This window comes from Brienomyrus brachyistius, chromosome 5 (genome assembly GCF_023856365.1).
Source record: "Brienomyrus brachyistius isolate T26 chromosome 5, BBRACH_0.4, whole genome shotgun sequence".
Classification (NCBI taxonomy): domain Eukaryota; kingdom Metazoa; phylum Chordata; class Actinopteri; order Osteoglossiformes; family Mormyridae; genus Brienomyrus; species Brienomyrus brachyistius.
The window spans coordinates 30930865-30955716 of record NC_064537.1 but is presented as its reverse complement, the minus strand read 5'-3'; the positions used below and the strand labels follow the sequence as shown (position 1 = coordinate 30955716).

At 44.4% G+C, this 24852-nt stretch overlaps 1 protein-coding gene and 1 long non-coding RNA gene across 3 annotated transcripts in view; both read right to left on the bottom strand.

Moving 5' to 3' along the window:
* The window catches only part of etv4 (ETS variant transcription factor 4), a 45211-nt gene that overhangs the window by 8603 nt on the left and 11756 nt on the right, over nt 1-24852 (bottom strand). Inside the window, 4 exon segments of the mRNA XM_049015223.1 lie at nt 331-460; nt 10297-10350; nt 17183-17230; nt 17516-17606. Coding sequence (XP_048871180.1) covers nt 331-460; nt 10297-10350; nt 17183-17230; nt 17516-17606 — 323 coding nt within the window.
* Nucleotides 6222-7482, bottom strand: LOC125742854 (uncharacterized). 2 transcript variants are annotated; one of them, XR_007398218.1, is made up of 3 exons: nt 7218-7482; nt 6876-6989; nt 6222-6533 (listed from the first exon to the last, which is right to left on the bottom strand). It is a non-coding gene; the product is annotated as an uncharacterized LOC125742854 (long non-coding RNA). The 2 variants fall into 2 exon arrangements; XR_007398219.1 differs by lacking the exon at nt 7218-7482 and adding an exon at nt 7161-7195.

Genomic DNA, 24852 nt, shown 5'->3' with positions numbered 1-24852 from the left:
AGGACCACGTGGGCTCAAGAACTCGGTCATTAGCTGCTGGTTAAAGTAACAAGGAACAACTGCAGCGAGATGGGCAAAATAAGAGCCACAACACTCGGGGTATGGAGCCAAGGGCTGTGATGATTATTTATTGTTGTTACTTGGCAGACACTTTCATGAAATCAAAAAAGGCTGCCTGTATTATTATTGTGCTATATAATAATACAACAGGACACCAATTTAAGCGTTGGGCTAAAAGGTACAACAGCAGCCTCTCTCTGGGCTTGACCCGGTTTCAGGTTCCCTGCACATGCTGGTGTATCGCGTTACGGCTGGGCAGGGACAGCTCACCTGGCGTAAAGGCACTGCTCCCCACCGGGGTAGCTGAAGCTCTGCTTGTGGCTGCAGGACTGGCTGGGGTCGGAGCCAGGGCTACGAGGCTCCTTCTTGATCTTCACTGGGGGGCTGTGAAATGCTACCGCTGCAGGAGGAAGGGGAGGGGGGGCTTCAGTCTTACAGAACTGTCTTTGCTCAAGACCACTGCCAAGATTCAAAGCAAACAGCCCATGGAGAAAAAAAAGAGTCTCTGGGGAGGAATCCATTGTGAGAAGTAGATTAAACACACACACGCACATGCGCGCACATGCACAATCACAATCACACACACACACAAACATGACATTCCAGCGGGCTTCTTCAATGAACACCACCACACACCCACTCATTTTCCCTGTACTAGACACAACACGACCGGCCTGCCATACACACCCAGCACAGACAAACCTCCCCAGATGACAAAAATGTGCTGTCGTCCCGAGGGCCCCCCCGCGTGACCCTCGCCCAACGCCATCTTATCGCGAAGGGCTGCCACTCGCTTCTTCTGCCACCACCTTGCTAAGCAGAAGCTGATCATGAATTATAAAGCAGAGGCTCTAGCTGCAAGCTGATAGGAATGAAAAAGAAAGAAAGAAAGTAAGAAAGAAAGAGAGAAAGAAAGAAAGAGAGAAAGAAAGAGAGAAAGAAAGAAAGTGTGATCCGGGACATTTGATTTTATGGAGTGGACGAAATGCTCTGTCAGATGGCATTTGTCATGCCAAGCGCCTCGGTTCCTCCCACATATTCCAGATCATTTCACTCTTCCATTTTGCTAAGAATTTCATGCTCTTTCTTGGGTTCTGGTTTCACCGTCGAGCCCGTCCGCAAAAACCACCCAAAGTGGGAATCCAGACCCGGAACCGGAGCGATGTTTATTATTCGAGGGGAGGATTTCGCCGAGCGTTCGGTACAGGATGTTTTTTCGTGCCTGACAGAGTAAACAGCAGCAGCTGTTCGCTTACAGGTCTGTGTTCATGCGTCGCCCGTGGCGGGCGTAGCTCTGACGGGGCAGGCACAGGTGAAACACGAAGCGGGGAAATCGCATCTCTAATTAAAAGAAAGAAAAAAAGAAAAAAGACTGGCATTCCAGTGACAGTGAACTCGCAAGAAAGGGGTCCGTTCCAGAAAAGCCGGCTGCCGCAGACGGGAGGAAACGTTAGCTTAGAAACAAGATTAAAGGGATTAGTAAATATTTAACTTTTTTTTTCCCGTTTGGGAAGGGCCGCGGATTAAAATAAAGTCCCCCTTTTCTCTGGCAAACTGAAATGTATAAAGAGTGCCAGAAAATGTGATTTACATTCAAAGTGATTGGGGGTGTGGTTCCCCGTCATCGGCTTTTGAACGGCGCATTAATAGCACGCTGAACAGCATGTCGGAAAAATGCAACGGCGTTCTCACACTGTTATCCGTATGGGTGTTTCGGGTGGGGGGGACGCAGGGGATATCCTGTAGTTACTGTTTGAGCCCACCCCATTCAAAAAAATCCCTGACTGACAGGGTTCAGAGTTTGGCGCTTTCAGAGATTAAGTGGCGACCGGGGCACAGCACGTGCCCAGGCCTGCTACCAAAGAGAGGGGCGCTACCACCATTGTGTTAAAGTGGCGGGCTTTCAGGCAATTTAATTTGCCGCTCAACTTTCCAGAAGAAAAAGAGGGATGGCTGTTTTGGCTAAGCGTTCTGCGTGTTTGGGAGCGGGGGTTAAATAGCTAGCAAGGTAAAAATCACAGGGAGAAGAGTGGCGAGTCTTGTTCAATCGGTCCTGAAAAATGGCGCATACCTCTGCCTGGCTCTCATTAGCAATTTACCAAGGCTTTCCTGAATAAACTGGTCAATTAATCAAGTAGGGACCGAGGGAGGACACGGTAAATATGCCTTAACGAGATCACGTCACGGCTTTTGCTTTGGAATATGAGTTTGTTCAAAAATACACATCACAGAGAACTACAGAATTGCTCGTCGATGTCCTGGCAACAGTCAGGGAGAATTAGAGCACAGGAGACAATTAAAATGCGTCCAGTGAAATAAATGGGGATCCATTTAACACTACAGTAACAAGACAATAAATCCTGAATGAATCGTTTGCCAGGAGTAGCAGGAGAAAAAAAAACTGCTTGGGAACTGTGCCACGATGAAGAGAGAGCATATGACTTTATTTTGGATCCATGTTTATAACACAGTCCGTACTGTGTAAACAGAAAGCTGAAAGTATATTTCTTCTCCTTCCCATTTCCGTTTTTTATTTGGGCTATTTCTGACCACTGCTTCCAGTTTCTGGACTTTCTTTATGGTACATTTCACAGCTATATCACTACCTTTCTACCTTAAGATGGGTTGTGAGTTTTTTTTTCCCCTCCTCCCCTTGACAACGGTCATGAACTTAACCATGCAGTGTTTAGATAGTCCTGGACAGATACTGTACACATTTTAAAGTGACAGAAGTCTGAAAAACACCAGGACGTACATTTATTCTCGGGTTTGGGGAGCCAAGCGAAAAATAAATCTTGATAGTAGCTGTATTTTTTTGCCTCATCTTTCCAGTTCAGCGTGATTGTCATGAAGGTTTTCCACCTAGTCTTACTGCTCATATGTCGGCTTATTCCCCAGGTGTGGAGAAATGAAAATTCCAAAATTCCAGTTCATTAATTATATGGACAGATGGATTGCTATCTGCTGGTGTATTCGTATGTAACAGGCGAGACTGATGCTACAAATTGATGACTTGAAAGAAGCCTTTGCAAACAAAGGAAGGAAAAGCCCCACTCCCAACAAAGAGAAGGGTGGAGGAAAATGGGGGGGGGGCGTATTTTACATATGTAAATAGTGTTGTCCAGAAAAGGGTGAGAGGTGACGGTCATGGCTGAGTGCTTTAGGAAGTGGAGGGGTTTTTATGGTAGCCTTTGCACCCAACAAATCAACACCCACCGAATAACCCCAACCCCCAGCCCACTGGTCACCGCTGAGACATAAACCCGCGTCAGCTCTGCCGGCCCATTTAAGGCCTTTCATTTGTCACTCTTTGAAAAGCAAGCTTTCAATTAAATCACAAACTGAACATATCATAAGAACAGTCTGACCAGACAGACCAGACTCAAACCCGGCCAACAATGCGAATACAAACACAAGAAAAATGTTGTGCTTTATTGTAACTGGCTAGAAGCAATTGGAGCCAAAGGATATTGAAAAATGAAATTTGTGAAATAACGTGAAATCAGGAAAAATGGCAGGCCGAGCTGGAGCATTTCTGGGCTGAACGACCATCTGGATCTTTGATAATCAATCAGCTCTGTGCGCCCGCAGCTGTTTGATGCGCTAGACTCTTATGCAAAGAGCCATCAGTTTGTATCAGACAGCGAATCTGCGCTAAACAGCCTGAAAGTGCTGCACATATATGCCATGGCCCTAGCTGGTTCATCTGTGGATCACATTTATTATAGCCCCTCAGTCAATGGCAAAAACTATCATAAGTTTACTACTTGTATGTTAATGAAAGTGTGTGTGTGTGTATATATATATATATATATATATATATAGAGTATATATATATATATATATATAGAGTATATATATATATATATATATAGAGTATCAAGGACCTAGATTTGAGTACAGATGGTAGGGTCATGTTCCTATCAGTATTGTGGGAGTACTGTGTGTGTTTAGTTCTTCATTGTCATATTCTGTTTATGTCTGCAGGGAAGTATGAAAGTAATTATTCCCACAAAGATCTACTTATACAAATGACAATAAAGCTGTGGAATCCCTGAATCCCATGATTCAGGAGAAGCAGTCATAGCATTCGCTGGCCATCTTGCTGGATAGCAAGAGAGTAAACGGTAATGTAGCCGGGCATTTTTCCATCCTTTGGGCCTCGTAGCCGGTGGGGTGGCGTTTGGGAGCAGTACAGGTCCCGCTTTCAGCTGCAGCAGAAAAGACTGGCCTGTTCCATTCTGCCGTGTCTGAAGACGGTCCCCAGCAAAGACGCTGGCATGGATGCCCATTCGCCAGATTCCTGAAATGCCTGCAGTTTCCTCCACCAAAGGCTGATTCCCATCGTTCTTCCGACTCGGCAAAACACAGATTAAAAACAGCCATCATGTCAGCTACGTCACAAGCGTGAAAAAGGTTAAAGCAGAGTATTGATTTCTGGGATACCGCTTAATACTCTAGTGGAACAAATGGCATGTTAGTCCACGGGAGGCTCGTTACGGCTTAACGGGAGGACATAGAAATCACTAAACATGATTTAAAGTGCAGAAATGCTGATTTTTGACAAACTATGGATGTGGTATACAGTGACCATCCAGTGCTGATCGAATATGTAACTATGCTTCCCAAAGAGATTCTGCCGGAAGTAACCCAGAGATAGGTAATCAACAAACATCCACGGGGATGTTTGTTGATTACCTAAGTAACACAAAACAATTTTTTTTAACTACTAAACTGTAACAAAAGCACAACTAGATCCATAACTAAAGTTTCTGGTTAATGGAAATATTTTGTTTTTATACCAAGGAGATCTGACTAACAAATAAATTATAGATGCAGATAGTCTCGGCTGGCCAGATGTTTTCTTTAATCAACCTCAGCCAAAATATATTTTTTTAAAATCACTGAAGAATGAAGATTAAAGCTTTTTTTCTACCTAAAAGGAACATCTGGGACAGAAGCATGTTAATTTGAGAAGGACACAGAGCAGGAGTTGGCATACAGTCTGATTTGTCAGAAGTTTGGGACAAGAATGTTTTGCCTGTAAGCTGGCCAACCGAAAAGATTTGCAACACACAACCGCAATGTCGTAGACATGTGGAAATTTTCACCTTAATGAGTTCAAATCCTTCATTCGTGTTTCAGAGCATTTTGGAAAGAAATGTATTTGTCACACCCTTTTTTATATATTCAATTTACGAGTTTAAAACACAGAGGATTCAAAAGTAGCTATAGCTCCTGACATTCATACCATTAGTTTGGGTAGACGTCTCATTCCACAAGTATCATATCATCTGCTACTGCCCTGAAATTAATCTACAATGTCAAATTTATGAATTATCCAAACTATATGTTATCCTTAACGTTTCCCAAACAGAGAGCTGGCAACTGTAGAAAGCGGAGGACCCTGTTTGCTCAGGGTGGAGCTGAGCAGGGTGTGTGTGTGTGTGTGTGTGTGTGCGGAACAGGAGGTGGACCTGTGTGTCACCAAGTTCATGTGATGGGAAGAACATCAGACTTTGCGAATCTCAGTGTTTCACTTCTTTATTCCCAAGACGCCATTGCAAAATGGCCTCAATTAAAAAAAAAATAAAAAATCATCATTGGGGCTTGGACAGTTCTGCTTTTTACATGCCGTCTGTGGCAAGCAAATTTTTCTTTGTTCTATGCTGTAGTTTTTTCTGTTCCGTTTTCTTAGTTAAATCATGCAAAACTAGCAAAAAAAAATAAAAAGTAAGTAAATCAGAGACCAAACAGCCATCCCACTGTACAGCAGTACAGTAACATACAACTGGACATTAGAAGGATACAAATAATAAAATGACAAACAACTCACGATATCCCAAGTGCCTTCAAATTTATTTGCTTCCCTAAACAAAACACATGAATGGGAGATACTGCTCATAAGAGTCAGCCGGGACAGCAGCTGCCCCCTCATGACTTGCCAACATCCCGGATTGGGCACTGAGAAATTCACTTTGTATCAGTGGGTTATGCAGACTACAACACAGGAGGCTTCTGGTGCAAGGGCAACTTGGGGAGGGGTAGAAGGCCATGGTAATTAACCCGATGGAATACCGACTCCCCACTCTTCATCCATCAGACCCCAATATAGCAGTGAATGTTTAATGCTCCTCTCCATTTCCTTGCTGATTCTGAAATTATATAAAGGCATTCCTGAGCACAGAAATGGCCAAGGAGCAGGAGAGCCTTAACACACTAAAGTTTCACAGGGACACTGGAAAGCAACAAACAAGCCATTACACTTTGGCCGAATGCACCCCAGTATGCCTCTGAGGTGCGCGCAGAATGCTCCGTCCCACTTCCTTTGCGACATCCCTAACGTTTAGGGACGCGACCTACGGGATGCTCCGTCCCACTTCCTTTGCGACATCCCTAACGTTTAGGGACGCGACCTACGGGATGCTCCGTCCCACTTCCTTTGCGACATCCCTAACGTTTAGGGACGCGACCTACGGGATGCGCCGTCCCACTTCCTTTGCGACATCCCTAACGTTTAGGGACGCGACCTACGGGATGCGCCGTCCCACTTCCTTTGCGACATCCCTAACGTTTAGGGACGCGACCTACGGGATGCGCCGTCCCACTTCCTTTGCGACATCCCTAACGTTTAGGGACGCGACCTACGGGATGCGCCGTCCCACTTCCTTTGCGACATCCCTAACGTTTAGGGACGCGACCTACGGGATGCGCCGTCCCACTTCCTTTGCGACATCCCTAACGTTTAGGGACGCGACCTACGGGATGCGCCGTCCCACTTCCTTTGCGACATCCCTAACGTTTAGGGACGCGACCTACGGGATGCTCCGTCCCACTTCCTTTGCGACATCCCTAACGTTTAGGGACGCGACCTACGGGATGCTCCGTCCCACTTCCTTTGCGACATCCCTAACGTTTAGGGACGCGACCTACGGGATGCGCCGTCCCACTTCCTTTGCGACATCCCTAACGTTTAGGGACGCGACCTACGGGATGCGCCGTCCCACTTCCTTTGCGACATCCCTAACGTTTAGGGACGCGACCTACGGGATGCGCCGTCCCACTTCCTTTGCGACATCCCTAACGTTTAGGGACGCGACCTACGGGATGCTCCGTCCCACTTCCTTTGCGACATCCCTAACATTTAGGGACGCGACCTACGGGATGCTCCGTCCCACTTCCTTTGCGACATCCCTAACGTTTAGGGACGCGACCTACGGGATGCTCCGTTCCACTTCCTTTGAAACATCCATAATGTTTGGATCTCCTTGGTCCATGGGGTCGTGTTGCACTAGGACACATCTGCAGCAGTTAGTGATGGCCTCCTGGACACAAGGGCTGTCTTTATTGAGTACAGATGTGCCAGCAAGTCTCATGTATGCCAAATTCTGTTAATCAGAAACAGGACAAGAAAAAACACACACACACACACACACACACACACACACACACACACACACACACACACACATCCACAGTGAAACAACAGTGCCTGCCATTCGTGACAGTGCTGGACCGTCACTGGTTTGCTTGCGGGGTTAGGTATTGCTCAACACTGGACTGCCTTATTATTTTTAGTTTTCCTCAGCCTGCTGTCGTCTTCTATTTCATACTACCCTAAAGGGGGGGGGGGGAACTCCCTTGACAGGAAAATTTAAGCGCAATAATCCCAACCCAGTTTTGTGCCCCCCGCCCTGCCCCCACATCCCCTTTAATAAAACACACACAGCTGCCCATTCACCGTGTTGCTTTAAGGCCTCGAAACTCATGAATGGAGAAGCCCTCCTGTAGCCCAGAGTGCCGCTTCAGTCGGTCCCTCACAAACAGCCCATTCATAAAACCGAACAGATTATGTGCATGTGTGTGCGGAGGCGCGCTGCTGGAGGGGGGAGGTGTGCCGGGCACGCGCACGGCTCGGCGTGTGCATGCGAAAGACAGTCAGGCAGAGAGACTGGAAACATTAAGATCCGCATCCGCGCAGATATTCTGCGAGTTCGGACGCAGTCGGCAGACACGCTCTGTGCGGCCGGGTCGCCTCCTCGGGGCGTGCAGTTCCTGAATGGTCGTTGCGTAGCAGTTGTATTTTGGAAAGCTGAGAACACCAGAGCCACATATTTTCTGTGTTTGGGGGGGTGGGGAGGGCGGGACGACAGCTAGGCAGAAGCCAATGACTTAGCCTTGAGATGAGACAGACTGGAGTGGGAGCGAATGAATGGGAGAAAGAAACAAGGAAAACAAGCAGGGGCAGTAAATCAGCAAGGGGAAGTGCAGGACGGCTGTGAAAGGCGCTTTCATTGGCCGGGACTCTCTCCCCTCTCACTCCCCTCTCACTCCCCTCTCACTCCCCTCTCACTCCCCTCAAAACCGGAGGCTGAATTTACGGTCCCGGTCTCCTATATAATTAGCACATAGCAGGGTGCTAATCATGCAGCCCACACCGAATAGCTGCCATCCCAGAGAGGCTGGCTCAAGTGGGTGTGGGGTGGACAAACATGCGTGTCTGTCTGTCTGCTTGCCTTAGTGGGTAGGGGAAGAGAAAAAGAAAACACGGAAGACAGTGAAGGAGGGAACGCATGTGACATGGGAGACTGGGTGGTGGATTCACAGGGGCCCCCGGTGGCCCCTCTGGGGGAAATCAACAGGTCTGCCCCAGGGGCCCATGTGGGGCCTTCATCTGCAGGACCAGTCCTGAAACCTCACAAACACTTCTGATGGAGCCCCCCAAGGAAAGAGAATCTATAATAGAGCAAACTGCTGTTTGCTGCTGCCCTAACCAGGTACACGACCACAAATGAAGCTGAAGCCCGAAGGCACCGTCCAGCAGCCCACTCCTGCCAGGCAGAAGCAATCGAGATAGATTCACCAGAGCTGGAGGTGTTGTGCAACAGCAGTATGCACACCCCCTCCGCCCATCAAGGATAAAAATCCAGCTTGTTACACTGCCCTCCCTCCCCTCGCTGGCAGGGTGAACGAGCGCCAACACCGGCCAACAGGACAAGCCTCTTCTACACCTGCCCCCATTATGTGCTGGAATGGAAACCGCTGTCTGCCCCAGGATTTGGCTGCTCAGAGAGCAAAGCACAGCGGATCACATGCAGCTCCGAGTAGGTCCCAGAAAAACACCCCAAATCAAATGTAAGGCAGTGAGCTGCAATGTCTGCTGCTGACATAACGGACCCGTGTCACCATTTCTTGGGAAATGCTACCAACTTCTCAGAAGCAAGACAACTCACCGCTTGAACAGCTTTTCTTAGAGCTTAGACATTACTGACACAGCCTCACCAGCTACACTGAACACTGCCCGGTCTGTACCTGTTTCACTGATTACAATTTACTGTGGAATAAGTGCATTAATGTGCGAAATGTATTTGATCAGACACACCAGAACAAATTCACAGTACATTAGCTGTGAAACAAAGTCGATTCTGACTGTTTGCGAATGTCATGTGCTTGTTATCACTGCTCTAACAATGTGCCACTAGCTTCAAGGTTCCTTTTAAAAAGCTGTGCTTCAATCAGCACCTATATCCAAATGCAACCTTAAAAACATAATTCCCAAAGCACCGTTAACTAACTGTTAGTTTAAATATCAAAAAAAAAAAAAAAAAAAAAAAAAAAAAAACTGTACATGATAAATTAGAAAGCTACACAAGACTGTCTAACCCCAGCTGGGATTTTCTGACAATTCAAGGATAAAAAACATCAAACATCAAAAGGGGTTTCCAGGTTTTCGGGCTGGAGCAGCAGCAGAAGCAGTTCAGCTCACAAGCGATCGACTTGCTTACTTCACATTCAGAGATGGGCGTCGTACAATATCGGGTCACTACCGTCGCGTTTATTTGATGCACAAAAAGGTTATACTTTCGAAAAGAGGCCCTAAATGTCACCATGTGCTGAAGTCCCACTTTCTGTTTGCCATTTCCAGTGGACACAAGGAGGGCATTTGGGGTTGAAATGGCGCAAAATTGTTTCTAATTAGCAAAGTGACTCATCCCTCACTGGCATAGCGACTCGTCTCAGGAACTTCTCAAAAACAAATGCAAATAGGTAAGAGCGCAGAACACTGCAAGCACAATGTGCGGCACAGATTTCCAGGAGGGCAGCTGGGAACGTCACTGTGACCTCCATCACTGCACGACGAATGCACTGCAGCCACTGCTCCCTATGCCCGCTCAGCCCCAGCTCTGGTCACACAGATGCCCGGCCCCCCATAAGACACGTCGAGATCATACTCACAGTTTTCCGAGTGGAAGTCAGGGACAAATTGCTCGTCGCTGTCCGGAACCTGAGCTGTGGGCAAAGATGAGAGAGATTCAGCACAAGAGGCGCAGTCAGTGAAACAGGAAATCACACATTACACTCATGAATGACACCCTGAAAAATGTCATGCGGTAACCTAAAGCTCCATCTACATACACAAGCGTGTCTCTGTATGTGTGTCCACATGTCTGCTCATATAATATATATATATATATATAAAAAAAACATACATCATATGCATATACACCCTCCGTGGAGCAAGACCCAGACATTTCCTTAGGCTGCATGTCGAGGACGACATTTGCGGAGGCAGGCTGGCCCCAGCTGCCTCTGTGCAGGACTCTGCGTATCCAGCAGGCAGGTGACTGCTAATCACCCACCCCCCCCCCCCCCACGCAATGGCTGCAAGGCTCTCGCATTCATGACCGAACCGGACTTTCTGCCCAAGCCCGATGGGCCACTTTCCTCACACGTGCGTCGACAGGGCCGCTCTTCCTCCAAGCGCTTCAGATCAATAACACAGGACAAGAGGGGGGGCAGGGGTTCACAGGGTGCTTCTGGATACTGTTCTGCGAAGCTCACGCTGGCTGCCTACGTCAGAAAGGTCACTGGTGTGAGGAAATCCTACAAACGCGCAACTGGCGAGGTACTCTGCCGGGCCTCTTATTCTGACTGCGTGGACAGTTCCAAATAACAGCCAATCAAGGGCACTCCACAAGCAAGCCCCCCACCCCCACCCGCAGTGAAGATCATCCCCTTGCAGTATATTGACACCTTGGCTATCTCGCGGCCTGAAGCTCGTCTTGCTGGAGGTATGTCAACAGGATACCTGGATGGCACCAGCTCTGGGGGCCATTGAAGTTCCACCAAGTGTGGGGGGTGGTGGTGGTGGTGTGAGAGACAGAGATACGGATTAGGCAGAAGGGGATGTGGGGCCAGGGATGGGGCAGCTCAGAGTGAGAATGGGCACGGATTCTGGGACTGTGTCATATCAGCCTTTGGCCAATCACGAGGAAAGCTATCGCTGCATCATATCGGCCTTTGGCCAATCACGAGAGTCACCCCAGCGGCTGCGTGTTTATAACCCGGGGTTAACCTGGCTCACTCTGAAATGACCAGGGCACCAGCTGATTTAGTGGTTAAAATGTCTCACTTTGGATAATAGCCTCTGTAATCACAAATGAAAACGTTGGGTCAGCTGCATGTATGACCAGTAACATTTTTACCTATAAAGACTGATGAAAATAGCTCAGTCACACAGCTAATTATAAAATTGACACCCACCACACAATTAAAACAAACCAAAACCGTGATGCAGCCCCAATATTTCCTAGCCAAAGCTCTACAGACCTGCTTAAGGGTAACTGGAACCCTGTAATAATCGAGTTCTGGATATTACTCCAGTCCTCCGTCTGTTTTATCACACCTATCAAACAAGGCGGCGAAGGAAATTCTTTATATAGGGTCAGTCTGGTGTATTATCAAACAAAATAAATCCATCAGTTGTATTTTTTGGCTGCTACCGTCCTAAGACAAAAGATGACGACGTCACACTGTGCAGCAGAAGTGTGCCGATATCCACTCGCACTGACACACCAATGCAGCCTCTGTGACAAATCCCCTGCCACCCAGTCCGCTTACTCTCACGCAAGACACAAGTGGCTGCAGAAGGTAAGGCCTCAGCTTCGGGAAAAGCGAAACAGGCTGTTTGCTCATTGTTCAAAAGCACCAAAAAAAGAAAAAAAAAAAGGAAAAACAACCGCATGACAAATCGCTCTCGGAACTTCCTCCTCTGACAAAGTTCACGGCTCTCTCTGCTAATGCCAGGAATGGGCTGAACCAGGAATAAGTGGGCCTCACATCAAACAAGCACGGTGCTCGCTTTTAATCGCTCAGAGTGCACACATGAAAACATGAGGTTACACGGGGCAGTAAGCTGCCAGTTGTTGGATGATAGCAGAAAGGGTGGTCCATTTACCATACACGTAGCACCACGCCTGGAAAAAAGGAAGCAACAACACAACTAAAATAAGAAACATGTCCAAACAGAAAAGTCGCAGCTAAAATAACAGGACTTCCTGTTGAAGGGTTAGTACCTGAGCCCAGTGTTAGGGACACTCAGCCTGCCATCTTTTTCATTCACCTTTCTAAGGACCTAAACTCCCCTGTCATATAACACCCCCCAATGTGTCAGGGCCAGTTTTACCAGTTCTGAGTAAAATAAATTATCTGTAGTGAAAAAAATATTTTACTCGACAATTTTGCTAGTTTGGTAAAGGAGGTTGTATTGGCCTCGTGATTTTCCGAGGTGTGAAATAAAAACATTTGAAAAATCAGGCAGGAGATGTATAAATCGGCATGTTCGCCGAAGCAGATTTTAATTTTACTAAGCAACTTTCGTTCAAAATTCAAGACCTTCCAACTGTCAGAATACCTTTGACAATCTGGGAATGTGGCAAACTGATTTATTTTAATGAATAATTTACTCAGCTTTAAATCAAATTCATGGAACCAGAAATGCCACAGAGATGCAGCCTAATCTGAAAGCCCTTTCAAAAAGGAATCTCTTCTCTGCATGGTCTTTATTCATTTCAAAACTTTCCTTGAGTAGAAATACTATTCAGTGATAAGTGTTAAACCAGTTAAGGATTGAGCAGCAAATGAGATTCTTGCATTTTGATTAAAAAGCACTTTGTAAAATTTGATTGCACAATAATCATGCTTTGTTTTACAGTAACACACAAAAAAAAACACAGAACACACGTTCAGGACAAACTATTAATCAGAAAGTAATCTGTGTGGTCAGTTTACTACTGTCACTTTCAAATTGAATGTCCACCCCCTACAAACAGGCAGTACGATTCTTTCCTCTTACACAGCAAAAAAAGGAGGAGATCACATTTTCCACTGGTGCAAGAGATGTCCAGAATTTCCTAATAAAAGGATTGATCTGTCCCTTAAAATGCGGCTGTCAGTTTGCAATGCTTTCATCAGAAATCAGAGAATTCTGCTCCGAAAAAATCACCACGAAAGGAAAGAGCAGCAAAACTGTCGCAGCACCACGTCATGGGGGGGGGGGGGAGACCATGGGGCGGCTACAGGGTCACCCAAACTGTGACAATGGGAAGTGAATGCATTAGGTCCAGGAAGACCACCTGACCCCAGTACTCCGAGACCAAAGGCTTTGGCTGGTAGCCAAACGACTGGTTAAATTCATTAGAGGATGCGGCTGTAGGGAAGCAGGCTTTCTGGCTAATTCAGTCCAACAAGCCATTGGTCTGACATTCTCGGTCCATCCTTTCTATGTCACTAAGGACAAAGTCCCTAAACACCTCCGAGAAGCGCTCAACATAAAATACATAAATAAAAATTGTTTTTAATAGAAAAATAGAGGCAAATTTGTGTTTCAAAACACGGCAGCATGCAATGCCTCCCAGCATTTCTGCTGTGCATCTACCATTATAACTACCCAACACCTGCAATGCCTCCTAAATTTTAACATTCTATGCAAATTCAACCATCAGCATTAAATCACACCATCGCAATGCACAATGCGTCCGAACCGCAGCTGTTTACACACGAGGCCTCATTTACGCACGGAAGGATAACATCTAGGTCATGTGACACAGGCCAGTAATCGAAATCCTTCACTGCACTGATTACAGTGCAAGCTTTATATTACACTGTGATACGATCTTTGCATTGACTCAGAAACACTCAGGTTCCATGCATCGAGTTTAGGTTTAAGTGTCAGTAAAATCTATTCAAAATTCTCCCTTGAAAACCACTTTCCTCCTGATGTCAAGGACTGGGAATAATCCTGCCATATATCAGGTGTGGAAGAAACGCTTCATCACGATCTCCAGGCCTAAAAAATTAAAATCACCTTTATTTAAAAGACTGGAGTGATGAGTCACTTTTAAATGAAAACAGAAGTAATTCCAGGGTATTTTCTGCCTCGAGGCCTTGAGGAGACATGCAAGGAACATGCACATTATAACACTCCCCCCCACGGAATGTGCAGAAATAATAATTTGTGTGAACAAACAGCAACAGAAAATGTGTGTCAGGAAAACCAAAGTCCATATTTTATAAAGCCCTACCAATAGTCTCCAGTTAACTTGCCACTCTGTAAAGTGTACCGAATCACCCCAAACAAATGGCAGGCAGCAGATTGTTAGTCAGTCAGAACATTCCATCATAATACGAAGATCTCCTTTCAGCCAGAGAAAATCTGGCAGGACTGTCTGGGGATTACAGGGATCTTCATATTCGATTAGACAAAAACTATTAACAGCATAGAGCCCAACACTACTGCTCCGGAAAGATTTATTAATTTTCCCCAACAGCATTCACTGGCATGTGTGCCGGAGACGCTATGCAGAAATTGTTCAGTGCCGCTCCTTGTTTTATCCCAGAATGCAACGTGAGCGTCGAGTCTGCAGGAGCCACAGGGAGCCAGTGCCCGGCGCCTGTGACATCATCCAAACCAGTAAAGTGCTGCCCAGCTCTCAAACTAACTGTACTCCTCCTCCTCCTTTACCTACGCACTGCCAAGCCATTACTGTAGCTGGAAAAGTCAAAGGCGGAAAAAAAAAAATTAGACCAGCTTTTCGGATAGTTTCTGACTGACAAACATGGTTTTGTACCTTTTTCCTCACCGATGAAAAGCTGCAGGGCCGTTTCACACCGTCCCTGTTTGCATTAACCGATTTCATAAATACTTCTCTATCCTGTTGTTCGATTCTAATATCATTACCTTCATTCTTTTTTTTTTTTGCCTTGGGGGAAAGAAGCTTCGACTGTTTTATGTGGGATAAGTCCCTGCCTGACGTGTCAGATCCTCCAAACAAAATCACCAAAACGTGTTTTCACTTGCCTGCGACGAGGCATGGCAGGTTCTCTTCGGAAAAATATTAAAACGATAGTCTGGAAGCCACTAGCCTTCCCTCACCTGTGTCTGCCAGGGCCGACCGGGTAGCAGACCCCAGGATTAATCTGGGCTTAGCTCGTGTTTGCGTTAGCGGTCAGCTTCCAACGTCGTCTCGTTGTGGACCCCATGATTCAAGTCGACACAGGACCGAAAGCGTGCCTCCGTGTCGCGCGTACGCGCTTATTTCCTTTTTTGTTGGGCAGAGCCTCAGATGACTTTAGTAGGGGAGAACCTGGGAGGAGCTCGGAAGTTTCAGTCATAAAAATAAAGAAGAATGACAGGGCAAGACAGGGCAGGTCTTCCATTGAAAACTTTACTGTACTCTCTCACTTAAAGTTATATATAAAAGCTGAGGCCCGCACTATCCCAGCCTCCGCTGGTGCCTCTGGCTTGTTGTGCTGTTGATGAATCATTTATAGGTACATACAGATAATGATATTTCATTAAAATACCAAGAAACAGGCAATGAAACCACTTCATCCTTCTACTGCTTGACTTGGGGGGGGGGGGGGGGGGGGTTGGATGTGTTCTGGAATCACCTCACTTGGGAGGCCTGTTTTAGGGATGCTGTGTGAATCTCACACAGTTCAGCACGGTATGTGAAAGGAGGAGGGACACTGAGGACTGAAGCCCACCTCAATCAATTCTTCTCCTCACACATCTTAGAGTAACTGCGACAGCCACATGCCAAAACAAAAGGAGTCCAGCACGCACAATTTTCTAACCCTTGCTTTTGCCAGCGAGTTTTCCCACTATTTCATGAGAGGCCATCTAGGATATGATGAGAATGATCTCTTATCTTAGATGCCATGCACTGGAGAGAGAAAGCTATATGAAATTTGCAGCAAAACTTACAAGCAACGTGTTTTAAATATTTATTATCTACATGTTGATACACGGGTACAGGAAGCGATGGATTATGATAACGCTTATGCGTTACAGTTCTGCTCGTCTGGATTATGCGACTCCCTGGTGAATTAATATGAATCTTGTAATATGCTAACTGGCACAAATAACAGTGTTGCAGAACTGCACAGCATCTCAGAAATGCTTCTCCATCACACAAAGAAGTTCAGTGTAGCAGCTTGCAAAGAGTATGTCGCTTGCTCATCAATCTCAAGCCTTTGAGAAACTAGGATGAAATGCAGGGAAACAATCAGTCTCGATCTGAAACCCATACAATTGTCTCCATAAAAGCAAACAGTGGGTACTTTTAATAACCTGTGGACAGGTTCTGTTTACATCAAATTGCAATCGCGGGTTAATCTTGTCAAAACCACATGCTGACTGAACACAACAAACGTAGCCGATAAAGAGGGGAAGCAGGGGATGTAGTTCACATCAGCCCTGTTAACACGGCCCATGTTGAAGACTGCAAAGGCGAGATTTCTTTCCTGTGATACTTCAAGGACTCAAGTTTATTATGTCATGGGTTTGTTCATAAGTAGCAAACGTCTTTTCTTCCAAACCACATACTATTTCTGTTACTATTCCACTTTAAGTCTCATTGTCATGCCCGTTACAGGCCCAGCACCAAATCTTTCATCGGATGCTGTTTCCAAGTTCATGCCAGGTCAAATCATATTTCTAAACAAATGTAAAATTACGCCTAAGAAGTGCTATGGAGAAAAGTATGACCGAGCGGCAGGGTGATAAATATGCAGTATGCTTCATGTTCCCCTGTTATTTGTCAACTCAGCAAACACGGGTGGATACCTCACCATAAGGCTACTGAAGGCACCCTGACAGTACCTGCACCATACCTGCATCATCGCAGGCTGGGAAGGTTTTAGGGAACTACTGGCTTTTTTTTCTGTGCTTACGGCTCTAGTTTCCATGCCTATATGTGCAAGAATAACCTGACACACTTGAACCAAAAAAATGAGGACAGAAAGAGAAAGGCACTGTTTAAAAGTTTCGCCTACTCACCTTCTGTGAGCCACGTCTCTTGAAGTTGGCTTAAATCCTGAAAAAGATCTAAAAAAATATATAAGGAAATACGGGGTTAATACGGTTATATAGCGACGTCGGTGTTATCATAAAAAAACACACTCCGGTCATGAACCAGTCATATAGCTCTTAAATTAGCTCGGGAAACACAATGTTAGTTAATCACATTTAAGAAAATGTAAATGTATAAATCTTTTAATGCGTGACTAAAATGCTTCTGTGAAACTGCAGTTGAAGAGGCCTGGACTTCAAGGTATAACGCAGGTAACATGTCACTTACTGCACGAGCAGGCTGCGCCCCAGCTCCCTTACCTTCAGATTCCTGAGGGGGTAATTCTGTGTCCATGCATTTCCTTTTTGAAGCCATCAATAATCTGTTTAAGGGCCCATTTCCTTGCGATTTCTGCAACATAAGTAAAACTAAGTATAAATTCAAAGCTTACTAAATTTTTCCTTTTTCCTCCCTCGTCGACCGAGATTAGAAACCACTTTCTTGTTCTTTTCAATATCTCTCGGCATTTTAGTTATTCTTCAGAACAACAATCAATAATAACCATCATGTATACAATTATATAAGTAACCCAAACACATAAATGATGGGCAAACAACCAGTGATATAGCTTGCTAAAACTAGTATAAACAAGTACCAACAACATTTATAAAACCGAAAGATGCGTACTAAAATTTAATTTCTAAAACCGGTCGTCAGCAGCAGTAGTTATACGTTTTCTCTGTTTGGTACATTGCTGATTTTACGTCTTGGGTCTTAGAAAAAGCATGGTTGATAGAGTTCTATCAAACAATAAAAGTGTTCGGAAAACAGACTAAGTAAACTTAATTTCATCCATAGCTGTGTTGTAATCGTTTAAGAGCCCCTTTACGTCGGTTAAGAGTTTAAAAGCGAAATATAAATAGCTGTGATCGCAGGGGCGATTATTTCAACCCCGTCTCGAGTACGTGCGATCGAAAGAAAAGCCAAGCAGCCGCAACTGCAAACTGAGAAAAGCGGTAAACACATATGCATTTCTGCACACTTACGTTTGCTAAAGTATAAGGCACTTGCTGGTCCAAATATCCATCCATCTTATAATCCATCCGTTAACCGTTTGTGGTCATTTAGGCTGAGTTGAATTAAATCCACGCACCCTGAACACGGGGAGGGAGAGAGAGGGTCGTGCAACACGAGCAGCGGCGGTTGTGAATGGCGAGGCGAGAAAGCCGCATGTATAATGAGCCCCATTCACAAAAACGCAGGGAAGACGACGCAGCTTCCCTTTATCCGCTCAGGCGTGCTTTCCACTGAAATATACAGCAGGTTACGCCGCGTTTTAAAGCTCGCAGGCAGTGCGTTGTTGTGCTCGCCACAAGTGAAGTTACTCAGCGTTGTTTGACTTTAACCCAAAAAAGAGAGAAAAAAACAAGCCGAGCAATAGTGTCACACTCTTAAAGGCACTCGAACACCTCGATTTTCTCTGCTAGGGTTCATTTGAATGAAGAGTATGGCTAAACTAAATCTATATATTTCCCAACATTGACAACCCTGAACCCATTTAGTGCAATTTCGGTGTTTTTCTTTCTTTATTTATTTTTACCAGGAAACTGGAACTGCGTGCAGTCAAGACATTTTGATTATTGGAGCTATTGAAGAGCTTACCCTGGTGTTTTTCTAATTCTGCTTCTTACAGCTACTTATTGGGTTTACTATATCCTATGCATTTAGTTTAATAGTGTAGCTAACCTAATACTAAAGTTGAGGCAAATTCTTTCCAGACTTGAGTGTTGATTTGGAAAGGACTTCTTTTTTTTCTTGCGTTGAGACAGTTGTTTGCCCAACGGAGCTCCTGATTGGTGGATTTCTTTCAAGGGCTCGAGTTTCTGCCTTTGTCTTAATGAATGACCTGACTTTGTGAATGAAATCTCGGCTCCCGCTGTACACCAATCGGTTGCAAGATATTTTGGGACCATAGCAACCGTAGGTGGGGCTGAAACATCGAGACCAATCAGTGTTTGAGACCCCCAGAGCCTTTATCCAAAGTTTTCCAGTTGTTTTTCATTCACAAAAAGGGAAAAAAAAAACTTCCATTCATAAAAACTTGGATGGAGCTACGAAACCCCAGCTTGCACATTCTGTTCATAATTCAGATTCACTTTGGCAGCCGCTCGCTATTAAAAACTAACTTTTGACCGACGATTTAAAAAAAAATAAAAACTTGTTTTCTTTCATCACACGAATATCTAAGGTTTCCTCCCTTCACCACAAACGTATACCATGTTATTAAATGAGTAAATAATACAGCCTCGAGGTTAGATTAGTCTAGGGCTGTCTGCCTTGCTGCTGTAGAATATTCCGAGGCTTCTACACAAATAATATTAGGCAATCTAAAAAGTCTTCGAAAGCCAACATATTTTTAGCGTAAAACGAACAAAATAATTATTCTTATAACTACCTTGATGTATTGACTGGGTTTTAATTTAGGAAATTAGAATAGCCTAGCTTACATAAAAATCTTTCTGAAGAGTTATTGAATGTTACTATTTTCTTTTCGTGTATAATATATTAATAAGCACTTCCCTCAGGCTTTACATTGCTCTGTAGACTCCAGCTACATTGACTATATTTGTTTAGATTTGTGTATTTAAGTGCGAATATTAGTCTAGAATGGTGAAGTCAAAGTATCCAGAGTATTGGATGTAATCAACAAAAAATAAAACTTGGAAAAATTCGCTATTTTACAAGCAGTGTGAATGACTTGAACTAAAATGTGAAAGAAACAGGATAAGCAGCGATGCAATCTGAAATGTCATAATTTCCAAATGCGCTAAAAAATATCGTGTTTATGCTGGACTCCCCAATTGGAGGGCCTTCAATTGCAGGGCAGACCTTATGTAGTTACAGAACCTTTGTAAAGGAATATAAATTGCTCTGCCATCAAGAATTATCGCCTGGCCACGCCGCCCATATTCGGCACTTAAGAGAGCTACTGTAAAGCAATCCTGCTCTTGGGAGTGTTGTAATCTAAGCCCGTGTACATTTTGCTCTGGTAAATGTAATACCAGAAGAGCTGCAGCGTTTGTAACAGCGAATCAAAGGTTATGCTGAGAAATTGTTGCTCCAGTCCGTCTGCCTTATTTAATCCGCTATTATTCATTTGGATTGAAATTTGAAAAGAAAAAAAAGACTGACTGTGTATCTATTATATTCTTGTGTTATGTGTAATTTCCGGATTTGCAGACTGTGTTATGCGGGGTGAAGTGCGCGAAAATACAATGGCATGTGTTCTGTCTGGTGTTTTCATTTCTATAGTGTTGTGATTAGACTTGTCTGCCTGGTAACGCCCGTAAAGAAGCATTGCTACGAGTGACTGAGAACATAAGACTCTGGTCTGTATTGCACTGCCCGCTCCCTGAAAGCTCGTGTCGCACTCATGCAGTGTTATTTCGTTAATTTCGTCACACTGCACGTGACACTCGCAGATTATAGCGTCGTTAAAATACTCCATTGAGCATGAGCCTTGTGACGTAGTGGCTCCCCTACGTCCTGCGGTCCCTGAGATGAGCTGGGGGATAAACCAACAATCCTCTACCACATAAGTGTTTGAACTGATGGATGGATGGATGGATGGATGGATGGATGGATCTTTCATACATCCAACCATCCTTCCATTTTCGTTTAATGCTTGTCCTATTCAGGGTTGCGGGGGGGCCTGGAACCTATCCCAGTGGCTACGGGCACAAGGCAGGGAACAACCCAGGATGGAGGGCCACAACCCATCGTGGGGGTGGGTCTTTTCTGTAGCTTAAATTTCAGTTTAAATGTAATCAAATTACTAAAAATGTATACAGAAGTAAATAACCTTACTTTTGTGCCCAAAGAGTTCACCTAGTTACTAATCAGTCATTCACATCTTTTTTGAGTTTCTGCCTCAGGTATGTGGGTGTGGTCTTACACACACACGCACACACACACACACACATACACTGCGGGCTTTGACTTTGGTCGTTACACATCACCCTTCTTATTCATTCTTAAATGATCTGGGAATGTTTGCTGTTTCTGGCAGACTCACGGCATGTTTTCATTTTTGAGGTAAAAGGGCTCCAGCAGAATATTTTGGTGAAACTTTGAATTCACGGTTCCTTCACTGACTGAGTTGTTTAGATACTAATGCAGATTAGAAGCCCTAAACCTCGACAGTCCCACCACATTTGAGACCTGGCATATGGTTATTTTGGTTGAAGCCTCTGTCAGATTTTTTCCAAGCATAGCATTTTCAGTTGTGCCCAAAAATATAAATTCTCAATTTATCCGTCCAGAAGACATTGTTTCAAAAACCTACAGGGACACTCGGTTGTTTTTTTCTTCTTTTGAGAGCAAAGGCTTCCTGTTGGCAGACCTCCTGTGTTTCACTGCTCTGCAGCCTTTGCAGGATTGCTGTGGTGCGAATGTGGACATTAGCTGTAACAAAGGTGGCCGACAGACGCTTAGATTCTGAAACATAATGTTGCGGGTTTTATAACCCCTCTCCAGACTAAACACTTGCAGTTCTTCCTGAGGTCCCTTTGCGGTCTCTATACAGTGTAGCAAAGCGTACAACAGCGACCTGCATGGGTGAGACCAAACTAGTCAGGCTCATTGACTTTTTAAAGGGGAGGCTCACAGTCCCGGTGACCGACTCCATGATCATTAACCTACCGTCTAATTATTTACATACTATGTCATAATTCAGTTGTAATGCTTATTTCATTCTAATTGTATTTTGCTTGGTATTTTGCAAGTATTCATGTCTTCATGTGGTCTCTATATATACTGTATATACATGACCACACACATACACACACACACACACACACGCATGAACATATCTTTATGGGGACCACTCATTCATTTATATGGGAAAAATGCTAACGCTAACTATGATAACCTTAGTCCCTACCCAACCACAACCATAAGTAACCAAGCAAAATACAAGAGTTTTACCATTTATAGTTAGATTTTTATTAAATTGAGTTTTCCTTTATGGGGACCAGGAAACCGATCCCCATAAAGGGAAAAAAACATATTTATCACGTTTTGGGGACATTGTGTCCCAATAAGGTAAGGTACATCCCCTAACACACACACACACACACACAGATAAGCCCACTGTCTCACTTAAACAAAACCATGTGGACTTGTATACACAAACACACACAATTCTGCTTTGAACCTGGGATGTCGAGTTATTCCGGCCCTTTTTACAAGACGTTCCAGCGGTTTTTTGGAATGACGCACTTAAAACAAGGATCCATGTGGACTTGAGCAAAAGCTCAATGGAGAAAGCAAACAAAATCATGGAAGGTGCCATATGGTGCTCTGGGACTTATAAGCTTGTCCTTCATATCTCTTATCTTCTGGCAGAGGCTTGGGCTGCACAGTGCTTTGGGGGAGCTGCACACCACATTTTCCTGGCAATCATAATGTTTTTCTTCTGTCTGGGATACTTTAACCACATTTCACATTTTTGGTGTCTTACTTTGTTGCCCATTAATCCACACAAGTGTCATTCATTCTATTTGTGATTTTTAATTTCACGTCTGTTATACTGGCATTTGTCTTTTTATATGAAATATTTTGAAATTAAAATGAAACATACATATTATCCTTTACAATATATAGCTTTTAATAAGCACCATACACAATTAGATTATATATTAAATGATATAGCTATCTATCTATCCATCCATCTATCCATCCATCCATTCATCCATCCATGTTTAATAATTGATAACAATTGATAATTTTACAGGGTCATAAAACCTACACTTTGCATGTAGTATTATAGTAGATTACATAAGCATGTTTTAAAATATACAGTCTGTTTCCGCTCAGACTACACGCCTAGGGGGTCAAAGCGGCGAGAGCTGCTGGATCACTATCGTTTACTTTTTTTGTTATTTCTTAAATACAGGATACATACTTTGAATCCTATCAGAAGAAATGCTTCCCCACTGCACTGGCAGGTGTGTTCTGATGGCAAATCGTCTCCAAAGAGTCCAAGCCTGGAACCCAGCTAATTAGCTTTTACAGTACTTAGTGGAGTGGTGTGCAATCCACATTAGAGGAAATCAATGTTGCCAGATAGCAGGACGTGGGAGTGGGGAGGGGGGGGGCGGACTCCATTTGCTGGGGTGGGGGGTTAAAGTGTTCAGAAGGAGCGTGCATGTGCCTGTCGACAGCCCTGCCCCTCGTCCATCACCCTCTGGCCGCAGCCTTGGGGGGGGGGGCACTATGGAGTGGTGAGGGGATGACTGGCAAAGTACTGCACACCCGTCATCTTTAAATGCAGGACCTGTGACCTGCTGGTGCTTTGTCACTCTGCAGATATATTTTCATTCTGTTTTAGGATAGTTCTGGATTATTTGTGATCTAATTTGACCTTTTTTGATCTTAGCTCATTTCACTTTGCTTGTTTTGACCTCACCATCTGAGATGTCATATAAACACCTTCCTTCCATGTTTTTTATACTGGGCTCTCAGACGTCCATATGAATTTGAATATCACAGGATTAGTCCATTTGGGCAATCTAGGTCACACTTCACATGCAAGTACTTGGAAAATTAGATTTATCTGCATTGTTTGTCTGGGTTATTGTTATTTTTCTTATTTCCATTCGTCCAGTTGTCCGCTTCATAAAGCTGTTTAAATAAAATATAAGTAGTGATCAGGCTTTATTTGCATACTAGACTACATTATTCCCTTGACAGGTCCCTTTATGAAAGACAGAGCTCTTTAAGCAAGCTTTCCATAGAAGACATTGTATGACTTTTAGGTTTCATTTATTTCATTGCAATAATGCAACCACACAGTCTGTGTCTCAGCCTGTAGTATTGATTCCAAGCTTAGGATCCTTTTCAAGGATTTGATCTTGCTTCCCGGAGAGTTCACAGGAGATACAGAAGTTCCTGTATGTTTACAAAGGTAAATCTTATTATATGATTATTATTTTTGTGACTCATTTGTATGCAGTGAAAGGATTCCTTAGGCCTGCCCACTCTGTGGCCTGCAGGGGTGGGAGTTGAGCAGGCCTGATTTGCATATGTTTGTGTTAGTATACGTGAATAAGTGCACTTGGAAGGGCCCTAGACGACGGATTTTGACTCACTTTATAGGTTTTCTGTGAAGCGTTTATGGGGATAACAGTAAATATAACACATTTTCTATTATAGTGCCTGTCTGGTATGAGCTGCATTTGCACAATATGCAGTCTGTGATACATAAGATATATATATAAAAAAATATTATTGGACTTTTATATTGAAATAGAAACCCTATAAACATCTATAAAACATCTATTAGTTTTCTAGCCTTTGCCTTGGGCTGAACCCCTAGATGATGTGTTGATAAAGCCATTCAGACGCTTACTTGTTTTGCTGATTAATTGTTGCTTGTTTTGTGTTTTGAAGCACCGGGGGGGGGGGGGGGGGGGACTTTTAGTGGAAGTAATTCAGGGTAGTTAGAGGCCAGGGTTAGCGCACGAGGAGTTCATCGGGGGCAAGGGGTTATGCAGTGCAGGGAAGCGAGAAGATCGATCAGAGTGGGCCTATCGATCAGAGAGGCCCATGCATGTTGGGTCAAGTTGCTTATTTTTTCTTGTGTCATCTATGGGGG